This window comes from Chiloscyllium punctatum, chromosome 5 (genome assembly GCF_047496795.1).
Source record: "Chiloscyllium punctatum isolate Juve2018m chromosome 5, sChiPun1.3, whole genome shotgun sequence".
Classification (NCBI taxonomy): Eukaryota; Metazoa; Chordata; class Chondrichthyes; order Orectolobiformes; family Hemiscylliidae; genus Chiloscyllium; species Chiloscyllium punctatum.
The window spans coordinates 52,051,697-52,075,022 of record NC_092743.1 but is presented as its reverse complement, the minus strand read 5'-3'; the positions used below and the strand labels follow the sequence as shown (position 1 = coordinate 52,075,022).

The 23,326-nt window shown below is 41.3% G+C and overlaps 1 protein-coding gene across 1 annotated transcript in view; it reads left to right on the top strand.

Moving 5' to 3' along the window:
* Positions 1 to 21,613, top strand: part of LOC140476742 (serine/threonine-protein kinase H1-like) — a 118,599-nt gene extending 96,986 nt beyond the window's left edge. The window contains exon 4 of the mRNA XM_072569556.1: positions 21,140 to 21,613. Coding sequence (XP_072425657.1) covers positions 21,140 to 21,448 — 309 coding nt within the window. The 3' untranslated portion in view covers positions 21,449 to 21,613. The remainder of the gene's footprint in view (positions 1 to 21,139) is intronic.
* The last annotated feature ends 1,713 nt before the right edge of the window (positions 21,614 to 23,326 follow it).

Below are 23,326 nucleotides of genomic sequence, written 5' to 3'. Positions count from 1 at the left end.
TCCTGAGATAGAGACCAAAACTGCATACAGTGCTTCAGGTGCAAACTAACCAAGTTCCTTTACAATTGAAGCAAGATTTCACTACTGCTGTACTTAAATCCTCTTGTGATAAAGCTTTCCTGATAGCTTGCTGCACTTGCAAGTGAGCCTTTTGACAAGGAGACACAAATCCCTTTGCACATCTACACTAACTACCTCTCACCATTTAAGAAATACTCTACGTACCGATTTTTCCTACCACGTTTTTCCGCATTATGTTCCATGTTCTTGCCCATTCACAACACACATTCTTTATTAGCTTTGTATTATCTGCAAATTTGGAAATATTATATTTGGACCCTACATCTAATTCATTGATATATGTAAGGAACAACTGATTCTTGTGGTATGCACTAATCACAACTTGCCAATGCAAAATGACCCATTTGTTTTCTCTGTTAGCAAATCCTTAAACCATGCCAGTATATTACATCCTATATCACATGCTTTAATTTTATTAACCAAACTCCTGTGGGGGACCTTACCAAAAACCATCTGAAAATCCAACAATACTACATCCATTTATCAATTCCGTAAGTAACATTCTCAAAAAGGTTCCATTCACAAATCCACGTTGACTATCAGGTCATTTTTATGTAAGTGTCCAATTATCAAGTCCATTATGAGAGATTTTAGTATTTTGCTTACTATTGATGTAAGGTCGATGGGTCTGTTAATCTTGTTTTTGTCCCTTGCTACTACCTTCATTGATGCTGGAATGTGCACTATCAGGGGTTCCTTCGTCTTTCAAGCCCATTAATTTTAATAACACAACCTTCTTACTCATACTGATTTCCTTCAACTCATCATTCTCCCTAATTGGTTGGATCTCTAAGTCTGAGATTTTTTGTATTTCTAAATTCTCAGATTTTTACTATTTCTGGCCATTTTATTAATCTTTTCTTTTAATCTTACACAATCCTTAGTTTACCTTGCCATCTTGGGTTTGATTGACATTTTATAAATTTTTACGCTTCATGGAATGTATAGTTGCTGTGATCCACTGACAGTCTTTATAAAACTGTCCATTGCCCATCTACAGTCATCTTTTAAAATGTATTTTCCCAATTCACCTCCACAAATGTGTGTGTGCCTCACTCTTTCATAATTTTCCTTCTTCAAATTTAACATTTCTTCAGATTGTTTCTACTTTACTTTCAAACATAATGTAAAAATCTATCATATTGTGTTCATTCATCCCGATAGATTCTTTTACAAGCTTATTAATTAGTCCTGTTTCATTATATAATACCAGATCTAAAATAGCATGTCCTCTAGTTGGCTCCTCGGCATACAGTTGTAAAGAAAATCCCTAACACACTCCAGAAACTCATCCTCCACAGCTTTTGTGCTCATTTGCTTTGCCCAATCTTTATGCAGATTACAGTCACCCATGATAACTGTGTTTCCCATGCTACGTGCTTCTTTCATTTCCTGATTTATATCATGCCCCTCACTACTACTTGTACTCAGTGGCCGATATATAACCCGAACCAATGTCTGTTAGAGAAGTGATTGCTGGGCCTCTTGCTGAGATATTTGTATCATCGATAGTCACAGATGAGGTGCCGGAAGACTGGAGTTTGGCTAACGTGGTGCCACTGTTTAAGAAGGGCAGTAAAGACAAGCCAGGGAACTATAGACCAGTGAGCCTGATGGTGGTGGTGGGCAAATTGTTGGCAGGAATCCTGAGGGACAGGATGTACATGTATTTGGAAAGGCAAGGACCGATTAGGGATAGTCATCATGGCTTTGTGCGTGGGAAATCATGTCTCACAAATTTGATAGAGTTTTTTTGAGGAAGTAACAAAGAGGATTGATGAGGGCAGAGTGGTAGATGTGATCTATATGGACTTCAGTAAGGCGTTCGACAAGGTTCCCCATGGTCAACTGATTAGCAAAGTTAGATCTCACAGAATACAGGGAGAACTAGCCATTTGGATACAGAACTGGCTCAAACGTAGAAGGCAGAAGTGGTGGTGGAGGGTTGTTTTTCAGACTGGAGGCCTGTGACCAGTGGAATGCCACAAGGATCAGTGCTGGGTCCTCTACGTTTCGTCATTTACATCAATGATTTGAATGTGAGCATAAGAGGTACAGTTAGTAAGTTTGCAGATGACACCAAAATTGGAGGTGTAGTGGACAGCAAAGAGGGTTATCTCAGATTACAACAGGATCTTGACCAGATGGGCCAATGGGCTGAGAGGTGGCAAATGGACTTTAATTCAGATAAAAGCAAAGTACTGCATTTTGGGAAAGCAAATCTTTGCAGGACTTATACACTTAATGGTAAGGTCGTAGGGAGTGTTGCTGAACAAAGAGACCTTGGAGTGCAGGTTCATAGCTCCTTGAAAGTGGAATCGCAGGTACATAGGATAGGAAAGAAAGCATTTGGTATGCTTTCCTTTATTGGTCAGAGTATTGAGTACCTGAGTTGGGAGGTCATGTTGCGGCTGTACAGGACATTGGTTAGGCCACTGTTGGAATATTGCATGCAATTCTGGTCTCCTTCCTGTCAGAAAGATGTTGTGAAACTTGAAAGGGTTCAGAAAAGCTTTACAAGGATGTTGCCGGGGTTGGAGGATTTGAGCTGGAGGGAGAGGCTGAACAGGCTGGGACTGTTTTCCCTGGAGTGCGGGGGCTGAGGGGTGACCTTATAGAGGTTTACAGAATGATGAGGGGCATGGATAGGGTAAATAGACAAAGTCTTTTCCTGGAGTCGGGGAGTCAAGAACTAGAGGGCATAGGTTTAGAGTGAGAGGGGAAAGATGTAAAAGAGACCTAAGGGGCAACCTTTTCACACAGAGGGCAGTACGTGTATGGAATGAGCTGCCAAAGGAATTGGTGGAGGCTGGTACAATTGCAACATTTAAGAGGCATTTGGATGGGTATATGAATAGGAAGGGTTTGGAGGGATATGGGCCAGGTGCTGGCAGATGGGACTAGATTGTGTTGGGATATCTGGTCGGTATGGACGGGTTGGACTGAAGGATCTGTTTCAATGCTGTACATCTCTATGACTCTATGCTGATGTTTGCAGTTTCTTAGTTCCAGCCAGATAGATTCCACACTTGTTCTTCCAGTCTCTTCGTAATTTATTGATCCATTGTGTATTATCAGTATAACTCCACATTCTTTTCCTTCTTGTCCACTCATCCTAAGCACCACATATTCTTGAATGTTCAGTTCCCAATCCTGGGGACCATGCCGCCATGTATCTGTAATGACAATTATAACTATTTGAGTTGGAGGTCTGGATTAGGAATTGGCTGGCTGGAAGAAGACAGAGGGTAGTAGTTGATGGTAAAGGTTCATCTTGGAGTGCAGTTACTAGCGGTGTTCCGCAAGGATCTGTTTTGGGACTATTGCTGTTTGTCATTTTTATAAATGACCTGGAGGAGGGGCTAGAAGGTTGGGTGATCAAGTTTGCGGATGATACAAAAGTCGGTGGAGTTGTTGACAGTGAGGAAGGATGTGTCAGGTTACAGCGAGATATAGATAAGCTGCAGAGCTGGGCAGAAAGGTGGCAAATGGAGTTCAATGTGAGTGAGTGTGAGGTGATTCACTTTGGTATGAGTAACAAAAAGATGGGGTACTGGGCTAATGGTCGGATACTTGGCAATGTGGATGAGCAGAGGGATCTTGGTGTCCATGTACATGTCCATGATCTCTGAAAGTTGCCACCCAGGTAAATAGTGTGGTGAAGAAGGCATATGGCGTACTGGCTTTTATTGGTAGAGGAATTGAGTTCTGGAGTCCTGAGGTCATGTTGCAGTTGTATAAGACTCTGGTGCGGCCGCATCTGGAGTATTGTGTGCAGTTTTGGTCGCCATACTATAGGAAGGATGTGGAGGCACTGGAACGGGTACAGAGGAGGTTTACCAGGATGTTACCTGGTATGGTAGGAAGATCATATGAGAAAAGGCTGAGGCACTTGGGCCTGTTTTCATTGGAGAAAAGAAGGTTTAGGGGTGACTTGATAGAGGTGTACAAGATGATTAGGGGTTTAGATAGGGTTGACCATGAGAACCTTATTCCACGTATGGAGTCAGCTATTACGAGGGGGCATAGCTTTAAATTAAGGGGTGGTAGGTATAGGACAGATGTTAGGGGTAGATTCTTTACTCAGCGAGTCGTGAGTTCATGGAATGCCCTGCCAGTAGCAGTGGTGGACTCTCCCTCTTTATGGGCATTTAAACGGGCATTGGATAGGCATATGGAGGATAGTGGGCTAGTGTAGGTTAGGTGGGCTTGGATCGGCGCAACATCGAGGGCCAAAGGGCCTGTACTACGCTGTATTGTTCTATGTTCTATGTTCTATTTACATCTATATTTGCCTTTAGATGATGGCTCAGTGGTTAGCACTGCTGCTTCAAAGCACCAGGGTCCCAGGTTCAATTCCTGCACATTCTCCCTGTGTCTGTGTGGGTTGCCTCCGGGTGCTCTGGTTCCTCCCACCATCCAAAGATGTGCAGGTTAGGTGAATTGGCCATGCTAAATTGCCCATAGTGTTAGGTGCATTAGTCAGGGGTAAATATAGGGTAGGGGAATGATTCTGGGTACATTACTCTTCAGAGGGTTGATGTGGACTTGTTGGGCTGAAGGGCCTGTTTCCATACTCGGGTCATCTACCTTGTTGTGAATGATATGTGTATTCAGGTAGATTGCCCTTAGCTTTGTCTTTTTGACATCGTTCTCTGTTGAGACATACTCAATGCTCGGCTCTACTTCTGCTGTCTTCACATCTCCCTTGCAGCTTTTCTGTTTGCTGTTACCAGCTTAACTTCCTTCTGATTTGGGTTATGCCTCAGCCCAGAAGAACACTCAGTGGTTGCCGTACATACACTTCAACCTGCAGTGCGTCATCCAGCCATGGGCTCTGCACAGGGGTGGCTAGGTGATGGGGAATGAAGCACTTTGATTTGCCTTCTGGTGACCCTTCTCCATCATGCAGCAACAGGGAGAAGCCAGCAACCTCAGGGATGTCAACTCAGGGCATTGCAAGGGTGCATTGCCACTCCTTCTTCCCTTGCCAATTTACTCAGTCATGGGCAGTGAATATCCTTGGCAATTAAAGCTAGCTTTTATTATCCACGTTTATGGCCGAGAACCAAAAGACATTTAAGAGTCAGCCACATTACTGTGGATTTGGAGCCAGAAGTGGATCAGACCATGTAAGGATGGCAGGATGCCTTCACCTAAGGCTATTTATCAGTGAGGAGTGACAACCAGCGAAAATTGCACGCGTCAACAGGCTCAGAAGTCCCATACTTCCCAGGCCTTACCATAAATGAAAAGACTCCAGCACTTATGCAGGAGACCCTGACCAGCCTGGAGCACTCTCGGCCTTAGCCCACCAGAGTGTAGCAACCAAAGCTATCTCAGGCAACACAGTACGCAGCATTCCCCTGCATCCAGCTGTGGATGTTCAATTAGCTTCAAAGCATAAGCGAAGAATGAGTGAACTTGCATTGTAACAGCATGGTGTCCAATCATCTCTTGATGTGTTCAGCTATAATTACATTTGCCATTTGAAACATTTAATTCCTGTGTGTTATGTGTTCATGATCATTTGAGTTTTGCAAACTAATGGGGCGTTTTAGGAAGAAACTCTTAATAATAGATCAGTTTGGAACAATAAATGAAGAAAAGGACTCACTCCATTCACATCCACTTGCCTTCCCCAGCATTAAGCAGTGCCTTTAATCCCTTTCCCAGCCAGCACCCAATCTCAATGCACCGATTCCCCCTCTCCCCATCCCAACAAAATTCGCCATACAGGAAAATTTGATGGAACAGGATCTTTAACCAGTTTTGAATCTGAAGGCATATTTGCTGTGTAGTTAAATCTAAAGATAATAATGAGCATGAATGGGTTTGTGCCACTACACCTTGGGCAGTACACACACCACCCTCATTTGCTTCCAACTTACCTAAATTTCATCCTGTTATTGGGAAGCAGACATCCTTTGCAAACAATGAATAGTGCACTATTCTGTTCACATTGCTCCATTGCCTGTTTAATATTATTGCCATCAGCAAAATACTGGAAACACTTAAAAAAAAAGGTCCTATGATCATGAGTAAAATGGTTACTGTATTTCAACCATACATAGCTTAGACTTCTCCTTCCAGCATTCCTCCCAATCCCCCCTATCATTCCCTGTCCACACACACACACTGAACAAAAGATATAAGACAGTGAGGAATTGGATCTCTGTGTAACCCACTCCTATGTGGCATGGGAATATCCGTTGGATTTTTCTTCTCATTTTTGATTCACTAAAGTAATCTGTTGAATGGACATGCTAACCTGATTCAAAAAAAGCTTTTGCTTCTAATGTTGCAACATTACAACATTAACATGGGATTATTTTACCAAGAGTTTATATAAACTGCAAGAGATTTCTTTTGTGTGCTCTGCCTGACATACAACATAGACAATAGACCATAGACAATAGGTGCAGGAGTAGGCCATTCTGCCCTTCGAGCCTGCACTATCATTCAATATGATCATGGCTGATCATCCTTAATCAGTATCCTGTTCCTGCCTTATCTCCATAACCCTTGATTCCACAATCCTTGAGAGCTCTATCCAACTCTTTCTTAAATGAATCCAGAGACGGGGCCTCCACTGCCCTCTGGGGCAGAGCATTCCACACAGCCACCACTCTTTGGGTGAAGAAGTTTCTCCTCATCTCTGTCCTAAATGGTCTACCCCATATTTTTAAGCTGTGTCCTCTGGTTCAGCGCACACACATCAGCAGAAACATGTTTCCTGCCTCCAGAGTGTCCAATCCTTGAATAATCTTATATGTCTCAATCAGATCCCCTCTCAGTCTTCTAAACTCAAAGGTATACAAGCCCAGTCGCTCCAGTCTTTCAGTGTAAGGTAATCCCGCCATTCCAGGAATTGACCTCGTGAACCTACGCTGCACTCCCTCAATAGCCAGAATGTCTTTCCTCAAATTTGGACACCAGAACTGCACACAGTACTCCAGGTGTGGTCTCACCAGGGTCCTGTACAGCTGCAGAAGAACCTCTTTGCTTCTAACCTCAATCCCTCTTGTTATGAAGGCCAGCATGTTATTAGCCTTCTTCACTACCTGCTGTACCTGCATGCTTACCTTCATTGACTCGTGTACAAGAACACCCAGATCTCTCTGTCCTGTCCCTTTACTTAAATTGATTCCATTTAGGTAGTAATCTGCCTTCCTGTTCTTGCCACCAAAGTGGATAACCATACATTTATCCACATTAAACTGCATCTGCCATGCATCTGACCACTCACCTAACTTGTCCAGGTCACCCTGTAATCTCCTAACATCCTCATCACATTTCACCCTGCCACCCAACTTAGTATCATCAGCAAATTTGCTAATGTTATTGCTAATACCAACTTCTATATCATTAACATATATTGTAAAAAGCTGCGGTCCCAGTACTGATCCCTGCAGTACCCCACTGGTCACTGCCTGCCATTCTGAAATGGAGCCGTTTATCACTACTCTTTATTTCCTATCAGCCAACCAACTTTCAATCCAAGTTAGTACTTTGCCCCCAATACCATGCACCCTAATTTTGCTCACTAACCTCCTATGTGGGACTTTATCAAAAGCTTTCTGAAAGTCCAGGTACACTACATCTACTGGATCTCCCTCGTCCATCTTCAGAGTTACATCCTCAAAACATTCCAGAAGATTAGTCAAGCATGATTTCCCCTTCATAAATCCATGCTGACTCTGACCTATCCTGTTACTACTATCCAGATGTGTCGTAATTTCATCCTTTATAATAGACTCCAGCATCTTTCCCACCACTGAGGTCAGACTATCTGGTCTATAATTTCCTGCTTTCTCTCTCCCACCTTTCTTAAAAAGTGGTACAACATTAGCCACCATCCAATTCACAGGAACTGATCCCGAATCTATCGAACTCTGGAAAATAATCACCAACGCATCCACGATTTCTCGAGGCACCTCCTTCAGTACCCTGGGATGTAGACCATCAGGCCCCAGGGACTTATCAACCTTCAGACCTAACAGTCTCTCCAACACCAATTCCTGGCAAATATAAATTCCCTAAAGTTCAGGTCCTTCAGCCACTGTTACCTCAGGGAGATTGCTTGTGTCTTCCCCAGTGAACACATCTGAAGTACCAATTCAATTCTTCTGCCATTTCTTTGTTCCCCGTAATATATTCCCCTGCTTGTCTTCAAGGGCCCAATTTTAGTCTTAACCATTTTTTTTTCCTTTCACATACCTAAAAAAACTTTTACTATCCTCCTTTATATTATTGGCCAGTTTACCTTCGTACCTCATTTTTTTCTCTGCATATTTCCATTTTAGTAATCCTCTGTTGTTCTTTAAAAGCTTCCCAGTCCTCCGTTTTCCCACTTATCTTTGCTATGTTTTACTTTTTCTCTTTTATCTTTATATGTTTCTTTACTTCCCTCATCAGCCACGGCCACCCAAGCCTCCTTCTAGGATCTTTCTTCTTTTTTGGAATGAACTGATCCTGCATCTTCTGCATTATACACAGAAATATCCGCCATTGTTCCTCTGCTGTCATCCCTGCTGAGGTATTGCACCATTGAACTTTGGCTAGCTCCATAGTTCCCTTTATTCAACAGAAATATTGTCACTTCCGATTGTACCCTCTCCCTCTCAAATTACAGATTGAAGCTTATTGTATTATGGTCATTACTTCCCAATGGCGCCCTCACTTCGAGGTCCCTGACCAATTCTGGTTTGTTGCACAATACCAGATCCAGAATTGCCTTCTTCCTGGTCGGCTGCTGCACTAGCTGTTCTAAGAATCCATCTCTGAGACACTCCACAAAGTCTCTTTCTTGAGGTCCAATACCATCCTGATTCTCCCAGTCTACCTGCATGTTGAAATCCCCCATAACAACTGTAGTAACATCTTTGCGACAGGCCAATTTCAGCTCCTGATTTAACTTACATCCGACATCCAGACTACTGTTTGGGGGCCTGTAGATAACTCCCAAGAGGGTCTTTATACCCTTAGTATTTCTCAGATCTATCCACACTGACTCTACATCCCCTAATTCTAGGTCCCCCCGCGCAAGGGACTGAATATCATCCCTTACCCAACATGGCCACCCCACCCTCTCTGCCCGTCAGTCTGTCCTTACGATAGCACATGTAGCCTTGAATATTCATTTCCCAGGCCCTGTACACTTGAAGCCTGGTCTCAGTTATCCCCACAATATCGTATCTGCCAATTTCCAAAAGAGCCTCAAGTTCATCCATCTTATTTCTAATGCTTCGTGCATTCATGTATAGTATTTTTAATTTGTTACTGCCCTCACCCTTCCCATCAACTCCTATTTCATTCAACCTTACAGCATGATCCCTTTTTGAGTTTTCTGCCTCATTGATACAGTTGTCTTTCTTGACTTCCCTTGTTCTAACTTTCCCTTCCATTTCCTTCTTAAACATCCAGTTTGTCCCCTCCCCTCCCGCTACTTAGTTTAAACGCAGCTGTGTTGCAGTAGCAAACCTGCCTGCCAGAATGCTGGTCCCTAACCTATTAAGGTGCAAACCGTCTCTCTTGTAGAATTTATGCTTACCACCAAACATACCCCAGTGATCCAAGAATTTAAATCCTTGCTTCCTGCACCAGTTCCCCAGCCACACGTTCAAGTCCATTATCTTCCTGTTTCTGGCCTCACCAGCCCGAGGAACTGGAAGCAAACTGGAGATAACCACCCTGGACGTCCTGCTTTTCAGCCTTCTTCCTAGTTCTCCAAAGTCCCGCTGTAGTATGTTCCTCCTCTTCTTCCCGACATCATTTGTGCCGACATGTACCACCACCTCTGGCTCTTCACCTTCATCCTTGAGGATTTCCTGCACTCTGTCTGTAATGTCTTTAACCCTGGCACCAGGAAGGCAACACACCATCCTTAAGTCCCGTCTGCTGCCACAAAAACCCCGGTCAGTTCCTCTCACTATGGAGTCCCCATTATCACGACTCTGTGCGATGTCCGACTCTTCTGCTCTGCCTTCACGCCAGCTTTTGATTGACAGACCTGGCCGCCTCGCGAACTGGCAGTGTCACCTGTCTCTACTGTTTCCAAAAGATTCAACTTGTTCCTGACAGGTACTTCCCCCGGGGTCTCTTGCACCTGTCTCCTCTCTGCCTTCCTCATCGTCTGCTCTCTTCTGCTCTCTTCTGGTATGATTGGTGTAATAACCTCGCTGAAGGTCTTGTCCAGAAAGATCTTGTTCTCTCGGATAAGCCTAAGGTCCTCGAGTTCTTTCATCAGTGCTGAAATACGCTCTGTCAGTAGCTGAACGTGCACACACTTTCCATACTTATCACAAGCCAGACACACCAGAGTCGTTGACCTCCCACATCAAGCACATAGCGCACTGAACCAGCTTGGCAGTCATGTCTTCACCCTCTTCAACTGTGGTGTGATCACTTCACTCAACCTCCTTGTCAAAGACTCCTGAGCTAAAGCCTCACTCTTCACTCCACAGGAACTTCCTTGGACCCTCTTTTTGGGGCAAGTCTGTGGACTTTTAATTTAGGTTAGAGGAGGAGGGAGGGAGGGAGGCCCTACTTTGTAGGACCTGGGGTCTAGAACACACCCACTCAAATAACAATCACTTACCTTTCCGACCGGCTTTGCGCTCTGCCTTCACTTCCGCCCAGCTCCCGCCGCTCTCTGATGCGAAAAAGCATGGTTTATGAAGGACGGTTTTGGATTTCTTTAAACATAATATTCAAAGCAAGTTACAATAGAAGCCACAAATGTAGCTGATTCTTTCTTCTTCCTCAGCAGTATGCCGAGAACAGGTTTACTGTACATTCATAGAATCCCTCCAATGCATAAGCAGACCATTCAACTCATAGAGTCCACACTGACCCTCCAAAGAACATCATAACCAGACCCATCCCTTTACCCTATTCCTGTAACCCTACATTTCCCATGGCTAATCCACCCAAACTACACATTCTAGGACACCATGGGAATTTAGTATGGCTAATGTATCTAGCCTTCACATTATTGGACTGTGGGAGAAAACCAGAGCACCAGGAGTAAACCTATGCAGATGTGGGAGAATATGCAAGTCCACACAGACGGTCACCTGATGGTGGAAACAAACCTGGGTTCCTGTTGTTGTGAGGCAGCAGTGCTAACTACTGAGCCACCATGTCACCCTAAATGCATTCTTAATGCATTTATGGACTATTCTACATTATCTTAAGCTTTAGCTTTATTGTCTGTATCTTCAACTATTATTCCAATACTTCCTGTTTTAAACTGATTAGGATTAAACAATGCAAATGTTGCTATCTTACAACTCAACACTAGATTATCGTTACATTTAAGACTAGAACTGCTCGGGAGGATTTAAACTAGTCAGGTGGGGGGTGGGATCCAGGGAGATAGTGAGGAAAGAGATCAATTTGAGACTGGTACAGTTGAGAACAGAAGCGAGTCAAACAGTCAGGGCAGGCAAGGACAAGGTAGGACTAATAAATTAAACTGCATTTTTTTAAAGAAAGGGGCCTAACAGGGAAGGCAGATGAACCTCGGAGCATGGTTAGGAACATGGGACTGGGATATCATAGCAATTACAGAAACATGGCTCAAGGATGGGCAGGACTGGCAGCTTAATGTTCCAGGATACAAATGCTACAGGAAGGATAGAAAGGGAGGCAAGAGAGGAGGGGAAATGGCATTTTTGATAAGGGATAGCATTACAGCTGTGCTGAGGGAAAATATTCCCAGAAATACATCCAGGGAAGTTATTTGGGTGGAACTGAGAAATAAGAAAGGGATGATCACCTTATTGGGATTGTATTATAGATCCCCTAATAGTCAGAGGGAAATTGAGAAACAAACTTGTAAGGAGATCTCAGCTATCTGTAAGAATAATAGGGTGGTTATGGTAGGGGATTTTAACTTTCCAAACAGAGACTGGGACTGCCATAGTGTTAAAGGTTTAGATGGAGAGGAATTTGTTAAGTATGTACAAGACAATTTTCTGAATCAGTACGTGGATGTACCTACGAGAGAAGGTGCAAAACTTGACCTACTCTTGAGAAATAAGGCAGGGCAGGTGACTGAGGTGTCAGTGGGGGAGCACTTTAGGGCCAGCGACCATTATTCTATTAGTTTTAAAATAGTGATGGAGAAGGATAGACAAGATCTAAAAGTTGAAGTTCTAAATTGGAGAAAGGCCAATTTTGACAGTATTAGGTAAGAACTGTCGAAAGCTGATTGGAGGCAGATGTTCGCAGGTAAAGGGACGGCTGGAAAATGGGAAGCCTTCTGAAATTAGATAATGAGAATCCAGAAAAAGTATATCCTGTCAGGGTGAAAAAGAAGGGCTGGTAGGTATAGGGAATGCTGGATGACTAAAGAAATTGAGGGTTTGGTTAAGAAAAAGAAGGAAGCATATGTAAGGTATAGACAGGATAGATCGAGTGAATCCTTAGAAGAGTATAAAGGAAGTAGGAGTACACTTAAGAGGGAAATCAGGAGGGCAAAAAAGGGACGTGAGATAGCTTTGGCAAATAGAATTCAGGAAAATCCAAACAGTTTTTACAAATACATTAAGGACAAAAGGGTAACTAGGGAGAGAATAGGGCCCCTCAAAGATCAGCAAGGTGGCCTTTGTGTGAAGCCACAGAAAATGGGGAAGATACTAAATGAGTATTTTGTATCAGTATTTACTGTGGAAAAGGATATGGAAGATATAGACTGTAGGGAAATAGATGGTGACACCTTGCAAAATGTCCAGATTACAGATGAGGAAGTGCTAGATGTCTTGAAATGATTAAAGGTGTTTAGATCCCCAGGACCTGATCAGGTGTACCCGAGAACTCTGTGGGAAGCTCGAGAAGTGATTGCTGGGCCTCTTGCTGAGATATTTGTATCATCGATAGTCACAGGTGAGGTGCTAGAAGACTGGAGGTTGGCAAACCTGGTGCCACTGTTTAAGAAGGGCGGTAAGGACAAGCCAGGGAACTATAGACCAGTGAGCCTGACGTCGGTGGTGGGCAAGTTGTTGGAGGGAATCCTGAGGGACAGGCTGTACATGTATTTGGAAAGGCAAGGACTGATTGGGGATAGTCAACATGGCTTTGTGCATGGGAAACCATATCTCACAAACTTGATTGAGTTTTTTGAAGAAATAACAAAGAGGATTGATGAGGGCAGAGCAGTAGATGTGATCTATATGGACATCAGTAAGGCATTCGATAAGGTTCCCCATGGGAGACTGATTAGCAAGGTTAGATCTCATGGATTACAGGGAGAACTAGCCATTTGGATACCGAACTGACTCAAAGGTAGAAGACAGATGGTGGTGGTGGAGGGTTGTTTTTCAGACTGGAGGCCTGTGACCAGTGGAGAGCCACAAGGATCAGTGCTAGGTCCTCTACTTTTTGTCATTTACATAAATGATTTGGATGCGAGCATAAGAGGTACAGTTAGTAAGTTTGCAGATGACACCAACATTGGAGGTATAGTGGTCAAAGAAGAGAGTTACCTCAGATTACAAAAGGATCTTGACCAGATGGGCCAATGGGCTGAGAAGTGGCAGATGGAGTTTAAATCAGATAACTGTGAGGTGCTGCGTTTTGGGAAAGCAAATCTTAGCAGGACTTATACACTTAATGGTAAGGTCCTAGGGAGTGTTGCTGAACAAAGAGACCTTGGAGTTCAGGTTCATAGCTCCTTGAAAGTGGAATCGCAGGTAGATAGGATAGTGAAGAAGGCGTTTGGTATGCTTTCCTTTATTGGTCAGAGTATTGAATACAGGAGTTGGGAGGTCATGTTGCAGCTGTACAGGACATTGGTTAGGCCACTGTTGGAATATTGCGTGCAATTCTGGTCTCCTTCCTATCGGAGAGATGTTGTGAAACTTGAAAGGGTTCAAAAAAGCTTTACAAGGATGTTGCCAGGGTTGGAGGATTTGAGCTATAGGGAGAGGCTGAACAGGCTGGGGCTGTTTTCCCTGGAGTGTCAGAGGCTGAGGGGTGGCCTTATAGAGGTTTACAAAATGATGAGGGGCATGGATAGGATAAATAGGCAAAGTCTTTTCCCTGGGGTGGGGTCCAGAACTAGAGGACATAGGTTTAGGGTGAGAGGGGAAGGATATAAAAGAGACCTAAAGGGCAACATTTTCATGCAGAGGGTGCTACATATATGGAATGAGCTGCCAGAGGAACTGGTGGAGGCTGGTACAATTGCGACATTTAAGAGGCATTTGGATTGATATATGAGTAGGAAGGGTTTGGAGGGATATGGGCTGGATGCTGGCAGGTGGGACTAGATGGGTTGGGATATCTGGTCTGCATGGACAGGTTGAACCGAAGGGTCTGTTTCCATGCTGTACATCTCTATGACTCTTTGACTACAAATGAAAGGCCATGTTTTTTTAAAGTTCCTATGCTTGAAACTTACTGTGTTAAAATTCATAGGGGAATACCTACTTCCTACCATTCAGTGCATCACTGCGCCATCATAAATAAATGTACAGTTATTATGAATAATGTATTGTCAATGCTATTAAGACCAGTTATTGTCACTGGAAAGAAGCAACAGATGCTTTGATACATTTTAAAATGCTGCTATCTCAAATTCCTAACTTAATTTAATTAAGACAAAATGTACAGCCAATTGTTCAACATCAGCAAGAGAAGAATGGATCTACATTAGAGTTCTAGTTGCATATCCAATCATAATGTAAGCCCAAATTCTTCCTTTATTAGATGCACTGACATTTCCAGCATCTGTTTTTAATTTTGATTTCTAGCATTCACAGTAGACATAGCACAAATTTGCACAAATATTGTCTTTGACGTTGATAAAATATCATTATTCACAGAAGCATAGCCAAAACAATCATTATGGAATCACAGAAGGAGATATTACAAATGGTAACCAAAGCATGGTCAAACAAGAAGAGTTTTAAAGAGGTTCAAGAAGAATAATAGAGAGAGAGAGAGAGGCAGTGCCATCTGGGTGGTTGAAGGCTTGATTGCCAATGTGCATGAAAGAGGTTGGAATAAAAAGGAGAGTATAGAAGAAATCTAAAAACACCATAATGGGATGCTCAGGAGAGTGTGGATTTTAGAGTTCCAGAGGTTACAGGAGAATGTTAAGAATGCAATTTCAAACATTGATCAAAATTTTGATGTGTAGTCAGAGATTAGGAGCTAACAACACTGATGATGGACAATTAGGACCTAGTGCAGAATAGATTATGGGTAAAAGAATTCTGGGTGTGCTGAAGTCTACAGAGCATAAAGGATGAGAGGCCAGTCCAAACAAATACTAGAATAATCAATTCTGGAGGTGACAAAGTCATTGGTGAAGTGAGGGCAGAGGTGAATAATGTCACAGATGTCAAAATAGGTTACAAAGGCCTGGGGTTAAAAATTTAGCTTAGAATAATGGAGTCAGTAACGAGGTCAGAGTTTATATTGGGATCAATGATTTCCATTTTCCCTTGTATCTAACTGGAAGAAATTACAGATCATAAGATGTAGGAGCAGAACTAGGCTATTTATCCAACAAGTCTGTTCTGGCAGATATGATGATTCTCAAAACAATGTCCCTGCCTTATACCTGTAATCCTCAATTGCCTTACTGAGTAAAAATCTTCCACGTCAGCCTTGAATATATGTAATGATCCAGCCTCAATAGTCTTTTGCAGTAAATAATTCCACAGGTTGACTGAGTCTTAAATGAATGACCCCTTAACCTAAGATTATGCCTTCTGGTCCTCGATTCTCCTAGAGAGGAAACATTATTGCATCTAACCTGTCAAACCCCCTCAGAATCTTGTATGCGTCAATTAATTGCCTTCTCACACTTCTGAACTTGAATGAGTACAAGCTCAACCTGGATGACAGGTCTGACAAAGGAAAAGAGATTGAAGCAGCTAGGACTATATTCACTGAGAAGAATGACTAAAAGGATGAGAGGTGATATCATATTTTATAAAATTTTAACAAGAATAGACAGGGTAAATGCAGCAATGACATTCTTGATGTCCAAGGAATCCAGAGCCAAGGGTCACAGTGCAAGGGTAAGGAGAGGCCATTAGGATTAAGATGAGGAGAAATTTCTTCACCCAAAGAGTAATGAGCCTGTGGAATTTCCTGCCACAGAGAAACCAGATGAGGCCAAAACATTGAGTATTTTTAAGGAGTTAGATATAGCTCCTAGAACTAAAAATGATCCAATGGTATAGGAAGAAGTCCTGAACAGGGTATGGAATTGGATGACCAGCCTTATGTTGAATGGTGGAGCAGACTGGAAGGGCTAAATGGCCTACTCCTGCTCCTATTTTCTATATTTCTCTGTAACCTACTCAAGCTGTCCTCATAGGAAAATCTACGCGTATCTGCAATCAATCTAGTGAACCTTCTCTGATCTGTCTCCAATGCCAGTATTACCTATCCTTTGATAAGGGGACTAAAATTGTTCACGGTCTCCAGATATGGCCTGAATATCGCCTTGTATAATTTTAATAAAACCTCCTCATTTTTATGCTCCAACACCTTTGAAGTAAAGGCCAACATTCCATTTGCCTTCCGTATTACCCACTGCACTTGAATCACTTTTTGTGATTCATGCACAAGAAGCACCAAATCCCTTTGCGCTGTAGCTTTCATAGGTCTTTCCTCATTTGAATAATATCCATTCTTAATATTTCCTGCCAAAACAGATAACCTCACATTTTCTCACATTATATTCCATCTGTGAAATTGTTGCTGATTCACTTAACCTGTCTGTATCTCTGTAGATTTATTGTGTCATCCTCACTACCTGTACTTCCCTTTCTACCTACCTTTGTGCAATTTTCAAACTTGGCAATAGTGCACTCACTTCCATCATGTATGTCATTAATGTACATTGTAAATAATTGTGGTCCCAGCACTGAGCCCTTTGGTACACCACTAGATTCAGGTTACCATCTTTAAAATCACCCCTTAATCCCAACTCTCAGTCTTCTATTAATCAGCTAAAGTACTGCAGGGTACCTCAAACACCATAGACTGTAATCGTATTCAGAAGCCTTATGTGCTAAATCAATAGAGCTTTCTCCTGTGCTAGATTACAATTGTATACTAACCAAAAAATCCATTGTAAAGGTAGAGCAGTTGAGCAGAGCAGAACTGGAACATTAAAGCCATCCCTCACTGACAAACTGGAAAGTGCGGTTGGGATAGAATTCAAAGCAAAAAACAAAGGAACAAGAAATTCTAAAAGAAAAAAATGACTAACAATCTGGACATTGACTGGGGAGAGCCAGAGGGACATGTGGGATTGGAAACAGACAAGGTAGGCTGGCAAGGATTCTGCCCAAAAAAAGGGAGACTAGAATTGACATTCCAAACAAAGAAAGAAGAGGGAGGAGAGAGAAAAAGAAGGGAAAGAGAAAAGTAGTTTGGGAAAAAAAAGACGAATGAAGAGTAAAGTAGGAAAAGGCGAAGATAATAAATAACAGGGGCAATGGAATGTCAATCCAAAATATTTGTATTATGAAAGGAGGTTCCCTTTAAACTCAGGGAAGGTATTGATAGGGAATGATATCATCCCCAATTCAGACTCAATTGAGCTGCTTAATTTTGCTGAAGGGATCCCAAACTTTGAAGCAAATGAGATAGACATTTTTCATTTCATTTGAAAGTATTGCAAAACAAACAAAATTGTCACAGGAAGCTATATGACATTAATACAAAGTGCTATGCACCTAATGCTTGTGTTTATCATCATCCTGGGCATTACCACTGACCAGAAACAGAACTTCCTGTGACTGAAGCTAAAACATTCTCAACAGTATGCATTTAGCATTAGCAAACTCATCTTTTGTGCTCAAAATTTGATTTTCTATATTGATCAGTTTTTATTTCATTAGCCATGTAAATATTGTGTCTACATAAACATGCCAGAGACTAAAAATCCTTCACCAAGTACCTCACCTTCTGATTGCCCAAAGTCTGTCCACCAACTATAAGGCATAAGCAAAACAGAGAACAAAGGTTTCAAAAGCTGAACAAGCAGCTGATGAGCCTGTCCACAAATTTTTACCACAGTGGAAACCATTTTTCCATCATTCAACAAAGCTGAGAAGGATAGTGAAAGGAAGAAGGGCCCGATGCAAGAAAGGACAGCAGCGAATGGAAATGCATCTCTCCTCAAGCTAGAAAGGAAGATGTTGAGACTAGGAGTGATGTACTGTGTCTGTGTACTTGCATTGCAAGAAGATAGATGACCTTCATGCTGATATTGGAAGTGGAATGATAAACCAGTGGCAAGGGTACACAAGCAGATTGTTCTTTCAGGACCAAGTAAATTGGGGGATACTACCTCGGTTTGTCATGGAGATTCTTCTATGAATACTGCTAAAGTGAGTCAAGTTACTAGAATTTTGGAGGTTTTGACTGTAAAGTGGAAGTATTCCTATACTTTTTCAGTGAAGCAAATAAACAAATTAATATTTGACAGACACTGTCATTGATAGTGCCTGATGATTTGATTCATATTTCAGTAGGTTGTACCAAGTGAAGTCATGAAATGACTTAGTAAACTGTGTCAGTACTGTGGAATTGTTCCCAGCTTACCTTTGAAAGGATAAGTTTTATATTGAATGAAGATTTGGACAATGGACACATTAACATTTGGACTAGGGAGGCATGGTGGCTCAGTGGTTAGCCCTGCTGCCTTACAGTGCCATGGACTGGGTTGACTGTCTGTGTGGAGTGTACACATTCCCCCCATGTCTCCGGGGGTTTTCTATGATGCTCTAGTTTCCTCCCACAGTCCAAAAATACGCAGATTAGGTGGATTGGCCATGCTAAATTGCCATTAGTGTCCAGGGTTTCCACTGAGGTAAAAGTTTGTGTACAAACTCATCAGCTGCTTGTCCAGCTTTTGAAACCTTTGTTCTCCATTTTGCTTCTGCTTTACAGGTGGTAGACAGACTTTGAGCAATAAGAAGGTGAGGTACTTGGTGTAGGAATTCTAGTCTCTGGCATGTTTGTGTAGACACAATGTTTACATGGCTAGTCCAGTTCTGTTTCTGGTCCAAGCTAGGTGGAGTAGCCTTGGGAAATGCAGGATTAAAGGGATAGGGTAGGGGGTGGGTCGGGGTGAGATGCTGTTTCGAGGGTCGATGTAGACCCAGTGGGCCGAATGGCCTGCTTCCACACTGTAGCGATTCTGTGGAATACATGGCAGTGACTGTAGCAACAGTTGCTTCATCATATAGATGTTGCTAAACTCCATAAAATGTTTGTGGCTAATCAATAAGCTACTGATGAGCAATTCAAAAAAAAAACTGATCAATGTAGAGAATCAAATTTTGAGCACAAAAGATGAGTTTGCTAATGCTAAATGCCTAGTGTTGAGAAGTAAAATATATTGATTGAAAACTTGAAAAGTCTCAGTCTAAATCTGCGAACGCATGTTTGACAAAAATAGACCTTCTGTTAGAAAATGATCAAGATGGACAGTTCACTAGAACATCAACATGAAAAGAGCAATGAAAATGTTAAACTCCGATGCAATCTTCAGGATAAGAAAGATAGGATGGGTGTATTGCTGAACAGGTCCAGACTTTAAAATCTGTTAAAGAAAGTAAATATAAGAAACATATTAAAGAACAACCAGTAACCATGGCAATAAACATAAAAAATGGATGGAATGCTCATATGAAGTTGTCAAACATATGCAAAGTTTCTATGGAAGACTGAAACAAAGGTGACTGAACAGTTGCTAAGCTGAATGAAGTAATCAACAAACTTGAAAATTAATTGGAAATTAAAAGAGAAACAAATATTTGTAAGAAGTAGTGGAAGGCAGGGAAATGAGGGTTGCACATTTGAAGCAGAGTAAGAAAATTAAAATCAGCAGAAGGCAGGTCTCTCACATAAAATAGAACATCATTTGATTAAAAAGAATAAAACTCCCTCAATGCAGATTATTCAACTGGTGTGAATTAAAACAATGAAATGCCAAAATCTCTTATGATGGAAGATAATTTTGAAGCTGATTGTCAACCACAATACGGAAAAGCTTTTCGTAGCAAATCTAAAAGACCCATTGAAAGTATGTTTGTAGAAGAGTAAGAAAACCCCTACCTGGATTGGAATGCATACAAAATAGAAAATGCCAGAGAAACTCAATAGGTTTGGCAGCATACGTGGAGAGAGAAAAACAGCATTAACATTTTAGGTGCAAAGTAAGGTTTTTTTACTTTTAACAAAATGGAAGGAGCAGCAAGCAGATCAGATTTTAAAGGTCCCCAGGGACAAAAATAATTTGTGAACTATTATTTCTCCTGAATGTAATTGTTACTTAACCATAGTACTTTTTGGATAATATTCTACAGAGTTTTAAATTTTGTCCCAGATTTGGTGGTTGTGTGTATTATTTTTCAGGAAGAATAGTTGTATGTGTTTGCACAGCTTAAATCTTTTTTAAAATAATCTTTATATCTTATCTTGGCTAAGTTTGTTTACAATAAACTAATTTTTGATTTGTATTTAAGGACCTGACCTGGATTGTTTCTTATACTAGGCTGGATATCTATATTATATAGACTGATTGGCAATATCATCTCTCTTTTTAAATTATTACTTCGTTGTACTGGATTAGTGGTGCTGGAAGAGCACAGCAGTTCAGGCAGCATCCAACGAGCAGCGAAATCAACGTTTTGGGCAAAAGCCCTTCATCAGGTTGTGACCAGTGGAAGAGTGTGGAAAGGAATCAGGTCACCCTTCCTAACTTGATGGTTGCTAGAATCAAAGAAAGTATTGCATTTGTGTCCATCAAATTTCATTTAAGTATCATTAATGTGCATGTTAATAGTGATATTGTCAAAGGACAGCATGCATATGGGAGGAGGAGTAGGTCAAGGTTTGAATATTTGGCAGACTCTTAAAGTGGCATGAAAGGGTAGGAAGAGATGCCATTGCTACAGATGTTCAAGATATTTTTTGATAATAAATAGCAAATGTTGTTCATTAATTAGCAATTAATTGTTTTGTACCACACTCTGCCGTAATACTGATCTTGCTTTACAATCAACTTTTGTTACAGCCATGGCCAAACGTTTCTAACCTTGCCAAGGACTTCATTGATAAACTAATTACAATAGACCCCAGTGAGAGAATGGCAGCTGCACAAGCTTTGAAACATCCATGGGTTGTGACAATGGCAGCTTCATCCTCTATGAAGAACCTGCATCGGTCAATCTCTCAGAATTTGATGCGGAGGACATCATCCCACAGTCCAAGCTCTAAGTCGGCACAGTCCAGCAAGTCAAGCCGTTCCAGCAAGTCACGTCGTTTACATGAGAAGGAAATCCGGGAGTTTAATCTGTGGTACCAGCAACATATTGATGAGTAGTGATCAATGGACTGTCAATCAAGGTTCTTACTGCTAATTAAACTATACTTCATACCAATCATTGAATCATCTAGATTTTCAATGATTGGTTGACCATTTTAATGAGCCCAAATAAAGTTTGAACAATTCGTAGACATAGCTGTAATATTGCTGTTAAACTCACTGTTGAACAAATGTCATATCAAAATAAATAGTTTTATCAGTATTTTAGCAACTCTGTTTAATCAGTGTCATCTTTAAGATGGATGGATGTGTTTCTGCCTTCAAATGTAAAACTCAAAGCCTTTTTCACCTTCTCTGACTTCCATTTAGCACTAAGAATTCTTGGGTTTGAATTTATTGTAAATATTTTTATTAGACAGGAGATAGGGGAAGCAAGCCAGCTATCCCCAGGATGAAAGCAAACTGAGGCCTGAATCATTCTGATGGTCAGCCTAATTTCTAGAGCTGTCGGAGCATTCCATCAAATAGGAAAACTGTTGACTTATCTTCTGAGCAGTTAGTTTAGTGGAACAAGAGCTAAAAGAGCATTAATGCCATTAAGACCTAACTCATTTTTGGAATCGCCTCATGGGGTCCTTTTTAAGGTGTTCTATTTTTGCTGCTCCATATCCTAAACCACTAAACAGAGCATTTGGAGCATAAGCTCGACCCAATGGTGTTTGAACTTGACAGTCTTTTTGATATCATGGGACCAGGAGTTGTACTTTCATATGAGGTTCTCTCATGTATTTGCCAAAGCGTTTGGCCACAGGTCTCAGTCAAAATGACAGTGAAAATGATAGTATGACTAGGGACTTCTACCCTTTTTACTCGGATGCATGGCAGTGCCATTCCTGACCAAAAATCACAGACCAAAATCAGGACCAATATTCTCATAATGGTAGTTTTCAAAAAACCTGGCTTGCAAAGTATTTCTTATACATTGGCATAAAAATTCATAGTTTCTTTGTTCTTAACATTTTTCAGCTTTTTATATTAAATGCATTAAAAGTTTTGCAGGGGATAAAAATGATCCTGAATCTGCTGAGTTAAGTACTTGTATCAAATATAGAAATGTAGTTTAAATATTTGACTAGGTGACTAGAGACATGATCCTACATTTGTTGCAAATATTATTGCTTATGAATTATTCACACAATTAAGTAAAGTCTGGTCCACATGAATTAAATTCCATAAATATGCTAGTACTCAAAAGTAAAATCTTTTGAGTAAATGAACTCCAAAGTGTATCTGAGCAAGAAAGGTGGACACACAAGTTGTAAGTTCAACCATTTTGAGAATTATGTGCTGATTCAATTCCTGAAAGTAAAGAATGTTGACGCAATTAGATGACCTAGATATAATTTTTCTAAGTTGGAGCCTAGTCAGTCCATAATATCAAACGAGTCTGTCAAAGCTACAAATGTGTTAATTGCATTGAAATATTGAACAAACCCATCAGAGAATTTTGTGGATAGTTTTAAAATATTAAAGAATTGTTGTAGTTGTTTTGCTGCACTATTGGCAAATATTCCAAATTAAACAAAGACCTGGATATTTTCCCTCCCAAGAAGTGCATCAGAACAGTATATACTTTTGGAGTCAGTCATCAAGCAAGTGTCAAAAAATGTCAAAAGGGAGTTATAAAATCGGTAAGATTGATGAGAAGACCTGTCAAACAGACCTGCCAAGACTGCAAAGTTATTTAAAACTCGATCCCTTTTAATCTGTGCAAAAAGGTTGGAGAATTAAAGAAAGATTGCTTTCAATTTCACTGTTTTTATGACCTAAGCCCACGGATTTCTGTTACTGGATTAATGTGGCATGACTAATTTGACAAGGATCCATTAACACTGTCACCCATCTCACCTTCCATCTGGGGACTTTACAGCCTTC